The 10987-nt window shown below is 36.8% G+C and overlaps 1 protein-coding gene across 1 annotated transcript; it reads left to right on the top strand.

The window, feature by feature from the left end:
* The first annotated feature begins 1491 nt into the window (after window positions 1-1491).
* LOC116164240 lies at window positions 1492-7430 on the top strand. The gene is made up of 2 exons (XM_031478385.1): window positions 1492-1682; window positions 1961-7430. The coding sequence occupies exon 2, from the start codon at window positions 2004-2006 to the stop codon at window positions 3006-3008; it is 1005 nt and encodes a 334-aa protein (XP_031334245.1). The 5' UTR covers window positions 1492-1682; window positions 1961-2003; the 3' UTR covers window positions 3009-7430.
* The last annotated feature ends 3557 nt before the right edge of the window (window positions 7431-10987 follow it).

The following is a 10987-nucleotide window of genomic DNA, read 5'->3' as shown; positions in this document are numbered from 1 at the left end:
TTAAAAAGTTTAAAAAAAGTCCTAAACCTACAAATAACCTAATATCCAAAGCTGCTTTGATTCACGCTCTGTCCAGTTTCATTAAGAATTTTCGTATGAGTCTGTATATTCTAAACCTACAATAACCTAACGTCAAAAGCTGCGTGGTGTTGCACACCGTCCGAACTGTTGTATGAGTCGACGTTGTGGTCACGAAAGGCTTAGTCTCCCTTGTTCACTTGTCGGCGATGTGGGCACGGTCGGCGTAGTGTCCCTAGTCGGCGATATGGACCATCAAAAAATCGTGTCGGCGTTGTGGGCATTCGGCGAAGTGTCCCGGCCCCTAAACTAACTTACAATGTTTGTAACCAAATAGGTACAGCCATAAGCTACATTCATATATGCTGCGATATCCATATCTGTACACGAATGTTGAATTTTGCATCCGCATGTAATTTCCTTGTCACAAATGTAAATCCATACAAAATATAATGAAATACAACAGTAAAACTCCCACTCTCAGGATAAATGAACATACAGTGCGTTTATCTTACATTGGAACATTCGATTTTGCATGCAATGGTGTTTCCCTATGTTGTATTTAAAAAAAAACGCATCACGGATAATGTGCGAGTCACAACTGAACCAGACTTTACTTATTTTTATGTTATGTACGTTGAAATCTGTTGAAATAGAAGGTATTGCTTCATCAGGATACTACACTGCAAGTAAATCGCGGGCTTGCCTTGCACTGTTGTGACCTTTGTATAAATTTATAATTTCATCTTTTCATCACTTTAGCAGCATTTTTGACATTTATCTGCAAGGCGGTAGATTTGAAGGTGAAAGTTGTATATTGCACCTACTACCCATTTGAACTACTCCTATTAGGTTGACGTGTTTTTTCAGATGGGACATGGAGAAAAAGCATTGCATGCAAAATCGTTTAAGATAAACGCACTGTATACATCGGGCTATGATAACATGAGGATCAAGTTTGCAACACCAGCCGAAGATTCCACGAAATCCACAGATTTAGGTACCTACGTTGGAACTGTTGGGTCCATACAATGATATTTGTGGCATATTTTTTAGAAATATCGTATATCGTAATTCTTTATTAACGGCCAAGCCAATATTATAACATACTTCTAGCCAAAAACCAGTTTATTAAATCAACAGTGAATTCCCAGTACTTTTGAAGGCGACTAGTAGCAGTCCGAAGAATTCGATATTCAAATGTAAGCTGTTGATCTCGTCAACCATGCGGTTTAAAGGGCTATTTCGGAAGTATACCGTTCGACATTGTCGTGCATGTAGAAGTTGAGCCGAGCGAACAAATCGTTGCGGTACATTTAAATTAATAATGGATAAAATATCCGGACAGTTCAGGTGACCATTAAGTAGTTTGTGTTACGTACAATAGATGGCAACACTGCAGACCATCGGCTACATTCATTCGAGAGATCGGCGTTATGTACAATTGACGTTACGTTATGCTGTATACGTAGTACAATAAAAATTAGAAAATCTACAGTCCACTTATTATACATAAAAATGGTCCAGTCGATCCGGATGGTATAAATCAGGATTAATTAGAATTCGATGGATGAAGTGTATTTTCATCTTGGCCGACTACACTGCTATCACCTGCTATCACCTACAACGTGCAGTGCAGCACATATGCACATCGAAATAGAACTGTATGTACCTACCTACCGTTTAGACTAAACTTTAAAATTGCAATTAATTATGCAAATAGCATAAAGTATTTTGCTAATTTGTTAATTTAGTTAATAGAAGTGGCGGCTATATCCGCTAACCTTCAAAGTTGGTGTTAACCATCTGTCATTTTAAACTTGGTTCCTCATAATTGTGTTGTGAACTTATTCGAATCATTAATGAATATCAATAATTATTCATTATCATAGAATCGACCGCATGCAACAATTTGCTAGCGTTCACATTGAATATGTTGTAGAATCTATAATTTTACAAAAAAGTTACGTTAATCAATCGATGCAATGGCTGAGTTGAAGAGGTTCAAGGCGAAACGGGCTTACTGCAAGGCGAGTGTTACACGCATTTCAAATTTTCTTAATCTGCACAAAGACGCTACTCTCACCGACACATTAATAAACGAGTTGGAGGTACGCAAGGGAATGTTATCGAACTGCTTTAAGGAGTATAATAATTGCCAAGTCGAAATTTCATTTTTGGAGGAAGGGGAACCGGAGATTGTTGACGACTTCGAAAATAAGTACATCAAATTGATGGCTGAAATCGACACAAAAATAAAGGCGTTCCATTGTCGTCTAGCACCAATTGACAGTTCGCACAGTGCTTCTCAACCATTGGCATCAAACCATGTTACAGTACCGGACATCCTAAAACCCAACACCAAACTTCCATCAGTTCAAATTCCGTGCTTTGATGGAAAGGAACTAAGCAAGTATAAACCCTTTAATGATTTGTTTGTGGCCGTGATTGGTAATAACAGTACCTTAACTGATGTTGAAAAACTGTTTTATTTACGTAGTTATTTAAAAGGTGAAGCCTTGTCCTTAATTGTTAATTTACCTATTGTTCATGAATCATATAAGGAAGCTATATCCATTTTAGATAGTAGATACAAAAATGAGTTTATCATTACCAGTTCTCACATTTATGCTATGTTAGATGTACCTGACATAATCAAAGGGACTGCGAGTAACATTCGTGAATTTGTTGCCAAGATTAAGCAAGAAGTAAGCGCATTAAAAAACTTAGGTCAACCAGTTCACGAGTGGAATATGTTATTGCTTTGTTTATTGTCCAGAAAACTCGATACATATACTAATAGAGCCTTTCAATTTGACAGGAACAATGCCAATGCATTGCCCACACTTGAGGAATTACTGCAGTTCTTGGAGAGTAGAGCTACAGCTTTAGAATCTGTTGGTTTTCCAGAAAAAAAAATTGAGCAAATCGCTGATGTGCAATCTTGCAGTAAAACCAAAGGCAAAAAAGGGGAAAGGAATGGAATGTAATTATTGCATGGAATTGGGACACAAGGTATATAGGTGCAACAAGTTTAAAGGAATTTCTGTTATAGATCGTATCAATTTTATTGAAACCAAGGGTTTTTGTAAACTCTGTCTGAATGACCATATTGATAAATGTAATCTTAATTTAAAATGTCATGTATGTAAAGAAGGTCATAACTCTTTACTGCATCAAATAGAAGAGAGTAGTGTGGTTTCTGTTGGTCAGAATCATGTAGAAAATGTTATCCTACCTATTATTAAAGTCAAAATTAAATCAAGGAATGGCCAGGAGACTGTTGTTAGGGCACTTGTCGATACAGGATCTCAAACTTCCTTCTGTACTACCAATTTAATTAATAAATTGAAATTGAACACCTTTAATAGTGGTAAAACTATTCTCGGCATTACCAATACAATGTCGAAGGTTTCTAAGGCTGTTCACTTATTGATTGAATCATGTACAACTAATTACAAATTAAGTATCAAATGCTCAGTGGTGGAGAGGATCACAAAAAATCTGCCACAAGTTCCTATTGACATATCACAGCTTATCATGCCGAACAACATAATTCTGTCTGATAATGAGTTCAATGTGCCAAAGCCTATTGATTTATTGTTGAGTGCTGACATCTTTTTCAAAATTTTACGACAAGATCGTCTCCAGATTGGTAACTTGGTGTTGCAAGATACAGTATTTGGTTACATGGTCAGTGGTACTGTGCAACAAAATATTTGTAATTTATCCTTAGAATATTGTCATTTTAATTTAGAAGAGTTGGTATCCAAATTTTGGGACACTGAAAAGGTCTCTGAAATTTATCCTGAATTCACAACTGAACAAGAAGCATGCGAATCATGCTTTCAAAAGTCTGTTGTGAGAGTGGGTAATAGGTTTCAAGTGTCTTTACCATTGAAACAAGAATTAAATCCCGATACATTGGGAAATTCATATAAGATTGCCTTGAAACGATTTATAAATTTAGAAAAAAGGTTTTCCATTAATCCTACCTTATTTGAAAGTTATTCAAGGTTTATCAATGAATATATTGAGCTTGGTCACGCAAAAATGGTTGAACTTCAAAATGATGAAAAAATTGCTCATTTTCTAGCTCATCACCCAGTTATAAGGGATGATAAGAAAACTACCAAATTAAGAGTAGTTTTTGATGGAAGCATGAAAACAAATAAGCAGGTATCATTGAATGATTTTATGTACAACGGAGCGGTAGTTCAAAATGAGCTATTTGATATTTTGTTATTATTTCGGACATTCAAATTTGTGATTCTAAGTGACATAAAGCAGATGTACAGACAAATATTAATTTCTCCCGAGCACAAACCTCTTCAAAATATTTTATGGAGAAGCGATCCTAAATCATCAATTACATGTCTACAGCTACAAACAGTTACATACGGGCTAAAAAGTTCGCCCTTTCTTGCAACTCGTTGCCTAGTGGAGTTGTGTAACCTGGAGGGTAAAAAGTTCCCTTTGGCGGCCAGGGCAGTGTTACATAACACGTATGTAGATGATATTTTAGCTGGTGGCGACACTGTTGAAGAAGTCATACAATTACGAGATGAACTCATACAATTATTAAGTAACGGATCATTTGAATTACATAAATGGTGTTCTAATAACCCTTCTATTTTAAATGGTATCCCAATTGAATTACAACATTTTGATGAACGTGAGATGAATCATGATTTGATAGTAAAAACATTAGGGTTGTCATTTGATGTTAAATTAGACATGTTTAAAATATCAAGTCCCAAGGAAAGCATCACTAAGGCTAACACTAAACGTAAAATTTTGAGCTTTTTATGTAAATTTTATGATCCTCTAGGATTGGTAGGCCCACTTTTTGTATCTGCAAAAATTATAATGCAAAGGTTGTGGTTAAAGAAAATAGACTGGGATGACATTTTAAGTGATGAGTTACTTGAAACATGGGAGGAGTTCGTAGAGAATCTAAGAAAAATGGAACCAATTAATATTCCAAGATACTTGCAATTGAATTCCCATGCTACTAGTGAGCTTGTAGGTTTTTGCGACGCTTCCATGTTTGCATACGGTGCAGTTGTGTATATAAGAACTGTAAATGAAACTGTTACGTCAACTTTATTGTGTTCTAAATCGCGCATAGCTCCGTTGAATAAAAAACTAACAATACCCAGGTTAGAGTTAAACAGTGCGCTGTTATTAGCAAATGTAATTCATAAAGTATATAGTGTATTAAAGAAAAGGATAAACAAGGTGTATTTGTACTCTGACTCTAACATAGTATTAGCTTGGATAAAAACAAACTCTGTTAAATTAAATCCATATGTGGCAAACAGAATAATAAAGATTCAAGGCTTAACGAAAGGTATGCAATGGTCGTATATTAATACAAAGGACAATCCAGCGGATTGTTTGTCTAGAGGTATTAATCCAAATGAAATTTCAAAAAACAAAATCTGGTGGTATGGGCCGAGTTATTTCTTAAATGTCAACTATAAGCATCCGCTGTCTGAGGTAAAACTGGCAGAGCCATTGCCAGAGCAGAAAATAGCCTGCACTCAAATTATTTTGGAATCTAGTACATTATTTGCCAAATATTCTTCAATAAGTAAGTTAGAAAGAATCATAGCCTGGATATTAAGGTTTAAGCATAATGCAAGTAGGCCAAAGTATAAATTAGTTGGTAATTTAAAGCCGTTTGAAGTTTATAATGCCTTAGAAAAAATCTTGATCGTTGAACAGCAATTTCACTTTCACGAAGAATTCAAACTAATTCAAAATGGTCAGCAAGTAAAGACGCAATTAGCATCATTGCATCCTTTTATAGACAGGAGAGGAATTCTTCGTGTAGGTGGCAGGTTGCAGAATGCGCAGATTGAGTATGACCAAAAGCACCCTATAATACTTCCAAAAAAAAGCATCATAACTGATTTAATTATTATAAGAGAGCATAAAAAATTGCTACATGCAGGTCAAAAACAGATTTTAAGTAGCTTAAATTTAAAATATTGGTTAATTAATGGAAATAGGGAGATAAAAAAGATTATTCATAAGTGTGTAATATGTTTCCGATTAAAAGCTCAATGTGCACAACAATTAATGGGATCTTTACCTGAACCAAGAGTAACTTACAATAGACCATTTCATAATGTAGGTGTTGATTTTTGTGGTCCATTTCAATTAAAACAATCTACTATTCGAAGGTCTGTAATCACAAAATCATACATTGCATTGTTTGTGTGTTTCTCTATAAAGGCGATTCACATGGAACTATTGTCTGATTTAACTGCTGATAATTTTCTATCGGTTCTTAAAAGATTTATATCACGTCGAGGCAAACCAGCAAAAATCTATTGTGATAATGGTGGCACATTCAAGGGTGCTAATAGAAAGCTGAGTGAATTGCGAAATATGTGTAAAAAAGAAAGTGCGAACAAGGTAGAGAATTATAGCCTAGACGAAGGTATAGAATTCATTTTTACCCCAGCTTATTCGCCCGTATTTGGCGGCCTTTGGGAGGCGGGAGTTAAAAGTGCAAAGGCACATCTAAAAAGAGTTGTAGGGAATAACGTTTTAACATATGAACAGTTTAATACTATAATCATTCAAATAGAAGGCATCTTGAATTCGAGACCTCTCACACCAATGAGCAACGATTGTACTAGCTTGGAATATTTATCTCCTGGTCATTTTTTGATAGGAAGCACGTTTACTAGTTTTCCGGAATCTGATTGTACATCGATTCCGCAAAACAGGTTGAAAATGTGGCGTTTGTGCACGCAAATACAACAACAGTTCTGGAAAAAATGGCATGTAGATTATCTAGTACAGTTGCAAGCACGACCAAAGTGGAAGGCACCTACTCCTAATCTACAAGTAGGCATGCTGGTTCTAATTAAAGATTTAAATTTACCTCCTTTAAAATGGCCATTGGGTAGAATTACACGAACTTTACCTGGAAATGATAACAAGGTACGAGTAGTTGAAGTAAAAACTCACAAAGGCACCTATATTCGTTCTGTCACAAAACTTGCTATCCTTCCAATTGATTTGTAATATAATAAATTGACATTCAAGATCTACACTAATATAAGTAACACATTTTAGACAAGGAAATAATCAAGTAGCTCTGCTATCCTAAACTGTCAAGTGAAATTCCGTATACTTTGTTGACGACGTATCTTTACATTTTTGATTATGTAAATTCCAATAATTAATTTAATGTATTGATAAGCAAAAATAAGTAATTTTAAGATGGACGTTGTAAATTTAATTTATGTTGCCTTGTAACTCCGTTTGTGACTAATTGTTGTATCCTTTGTGTTAATTATTTGTATTGTTTTATGGATATAAAACAAAAAGGGGGAGTATGTTACGTACAATAGATGGCAACACTGCAGACCATCGGCTACATTCATTCGAGAGATCGGCGTTATGTACAATTGACGTTACGTTATGCTGTTATACGTAGTACAATAAAAATTAGAAAATCTACAGTCCACTTATTATACAGTTTGAACATGCGGTAAGTAAACTTCTCCTCTGTTTAATACCCTAGCCACACACTCCTCAAGTAGCATGGGAAGTAGCGTGACGAGGAGGCAGACACGTAGTGTGGCAACATCACTCGCATTGCTACACGTCATGCTCCTCGTTCTGCCAACCGCTCCATGTTTTGGGCGCGAGTCAAAGGATCGGCAGTACGAGCGCGAGTGCCCGGCCACATAATCGCGCGAAGGGCTGGTAGAAGTGCGTCATTCTTATTTTTTTATTGACGAGTAGATGTCATCCAACACCTCCGTTAGCGAAGACGACGAGAGCGTATCTCTTTTTAGGAAAATGATGTAATTAGCTATTATACTAAAAATGCATAACCAACAGTTTCGACATCCATCGTGTTGCAAAGGCGAATGCCAAATGCGGAGTGAGGCGATTAATTGCACGAGTAAAGCAGTGTGTGGACAAAGAGCGCAACATTGCGGCAGCGCGTAGAGCAGGGCGATGGGCAGTGCGAGGAGCATAGTGTGGCTGAGGCAGGGTCAGTATTCCCAAGTAAAGTCGGACATTTTCAGTGCGATCCAAAATGTCTCCATTCAGAAGTACTTTATAAGGCGAAGAAAATTGTTCTGTATTTTTTCTAACCGATTAATATAAGTTGAATAGTATGGTGACCAGATCGTGCAGCAATAGTCCACACGCGACCTAAGTAGAGGTACCTATAAAGTCTTCAGTGCCGTTATTTTGAGGAAATCCTTGCTAGCCTTCGAGATAGCACGATCGTAGTGATTCTAGTGATAACCGTGCATCTCTCTTTTTATATGTAAAACTTGAAAAAGTAATGATTTTCAAACATGAACTAGGATAATGCTATATGTAAGTAAATTTCTTTGTTTTGCTGGCTTTCTTACTTGCTTTTTCTTCTTCTTTGTAAAAATTTGAAATGTGTAATTTGTCATTTTTTAAGAATAGCTTAGGTTGTTTGCAATGCAGCATCTTTCACTCATCACCTTACTTACATATGACACGGTTTGGTTTTGCTTTGTACGCACTTATTTCACAGAAGGCTACAACTATGAGACAAAGTCCAAAACTCAAAGCCATGACGTTGGTCCAGAATCCAAGGCCATGGCATTGGACCAAAGTTCAAGGCCGCACCTTTGGGAAACCCAGAGCAATGACCTTGGGAAAAACCGAGCCGATGGGCATGAAAAAATTCACAATTTCGCAATCCTTACAACCATCGGAGACATTGGAAATGATAACCGTATAACCTATAAAGTCATAAATAACCCTTCACACGGAACAATCTTGTTCCACTCGCTCGTAAGCTCGCTCGTGTCGCAAACGGAAACTGAATACTAAGCGGCGTAACATGCTTGTAATACTATCACGGGCGATGTGCGAGAATTTTCAATTCGAATTAACAAAACCCCTGCGGACTGTTAAATAAGTAGTACCGTATCGACAGTATCCGCGACTTTTCCTGAATCTATCGATTGCAGTCGAGTACGGTACAAATCAACACTAGACGCGACACCACTGTCTTTTTTTCTACTCGGCAAACCTGGTAAATTCATACCCATACAAACCATAAGCATTTCCAATGCTAAAATCTTAGGCTCTTGATCTTGGAAAATCACGGGAACAATGACCTTTAGAAACCCCAGTTATGACCTTGGGAAATCCCGGGGCATGACTTTGTGACGTAACATGACCTTCCGAATGCACCACACGGGGGGGAGGGGGCAAGGTGCTCCACCCTGAGGGAGCGGAGGGAGTAAGCTTTCACTTTTACTCATAGCCCATTCGTATTTAACCCAAACGCAAAGCCAAACTAACACTTACACAATAAACAACACTAATTAAGTAAATTGGTAAGCTTGTAAGTAATCTTTAAGAATGAAAATAGACCATAAATTTGCCAGGACGAAGACGTACAGGCAGATACTAATCGTTACTTTGATTTTAATCCGTGCGATTAGTTAACCAGACTAGGCCAGAGTTCTAACAAGAAACTGTAATAATTTCAACGGAACGTAAGCAGAATTTGAAAATTTTGCTTTAATATCAGTCCGGAAACAGAAATTACCCTTTATTCCCTCAAATGGAACATGGACCGTGTTGCGTTTAACGGAGTACAAAAAATGTGTTTATAAAATCTTTTTTATACAAACGAATCTATATTCACAGGGGAGTTTGTCTCACCAACTCAGTTGGTTCGATTACGTAATAAGTATGGTTTAACTACACAAAGATGAAAACATAATACTTACACGATTTTCAATGTCACGTGTTGTTCACCCCTCCGTCGCGTGTATTTGGTTGGTAACGCATTACCTACCTAAAGAGAAATGTTTCCGGTGTGTCCATTAGTTGTACGTCCATGACGTGCATCACACAAGCGGCCATATAAATGTAACCGCAATGCAAATCCAAACGGGAATCGTTGAGCGGTTGCTGATTGTAAAAATATTGTTAACTGTAATGAAATTTACCGCCATCCCTGTACCCAATTCGGTCGTTTGCATTGTGACTATGCTGCATCCCTGTATGCCCAGGGTATGATGTGTTAACTAGGTGACAGCTGTAGTGTATTTATTGTGACCTGTCTTGTTCATTTATCATCTTGAGTAATTATTGTTCCGTTGTTGCTTGTACTTGCAATAATCGATTTGCGTTTTTGCCACTTATCACCAATAAATGAGTAACAAAGTTATGCGAACACAATGTGCGGTAATGTGCTGAGGGATCGCCAAAACCTAAATCTTGTAGTTCCCAGATTATCAAACCCATTTGAAAACAAATAAGCTTAAATAGAATTTCCCTCATAGTTAAGGCTGGCCATAAACTGCGGTTGTTACAGTTTACCGTTAAACATAATATATAGTTACCGCAATGTACAAAACACACACCGACGAATGGGCATTCTCTAAAGAAATACTCGCTTCAACACCGTTTAGTGTAATATCTGAACAATTGCCATACACGCTCAGAACAAGAAATTACATTAATTGGTTTGCAGTAACAGTAACTCAATGGTTGCGTTACTAAGTGAATATCGGTACGTGGTGGTGGCACTTGAATTCAATCAATTGAAGCTGTGCTTTACTAGTTAAATATGATGTAATTAATAACATTAGGGGGAATGAATGCTAGTGGAACTGCTTCAAGGTTTGGCTTTGAGGTTCCAGACAAAAATAAACAAGTTAAAAAGTAATCGTAAACGATTTACAAAAAGCGCATTTCCACTTGCATTCATTTCCCATTTGTACGACACAACTTCTGTTAAAATCGTAAAAATCCGGCCACAAATATGAAAGATAGCGTTGCACATGTGCAATCCATTTTTAACGTGCTACTTCAATTTCTGTTTATAAGAAGAATTTCATTTTAATGCTTTTCTAAATAAGAAAGTTGGAACTGCGCATGCGTAAATCTAAATTTTGAAACTGTTAGATTTTCCGTTGTTCCAAGCGCCTAT

Source organism: Photinus pyralis, unplaced genomic scaffold (genome assembly GCF_008802855.1).
Source record: "Photinus pyralis isolate 1611_PpyrPB1 unplaced genomic scaffold, Ppyr1.3 Ppyr1.4_LG2, whole genome shotgun sequence".
Taxonomy (NCBI): domain Eukaryota; kingdom Metazoa; phylum Arthropoda; class Insecta; order Coleoptera; family Lampyridae; genus Photinus; species Photinus pyralis.
The sequence above is the reverse complement of the archived record's forward strand: the minus strand, read 5'-3'. Positions and strand labels throughout refer to the sequence as shown.

Bases quoted from the DNA above. Each gene is read 5' to 3' on its own strand.
- LOC116164240 (XM_031478385.1), top strand. From the start codon at position 2,004: ATGGCTGAGTTGAAGAGGTTCAAGGCGAAACGGGCTTACTGCAAGGCG.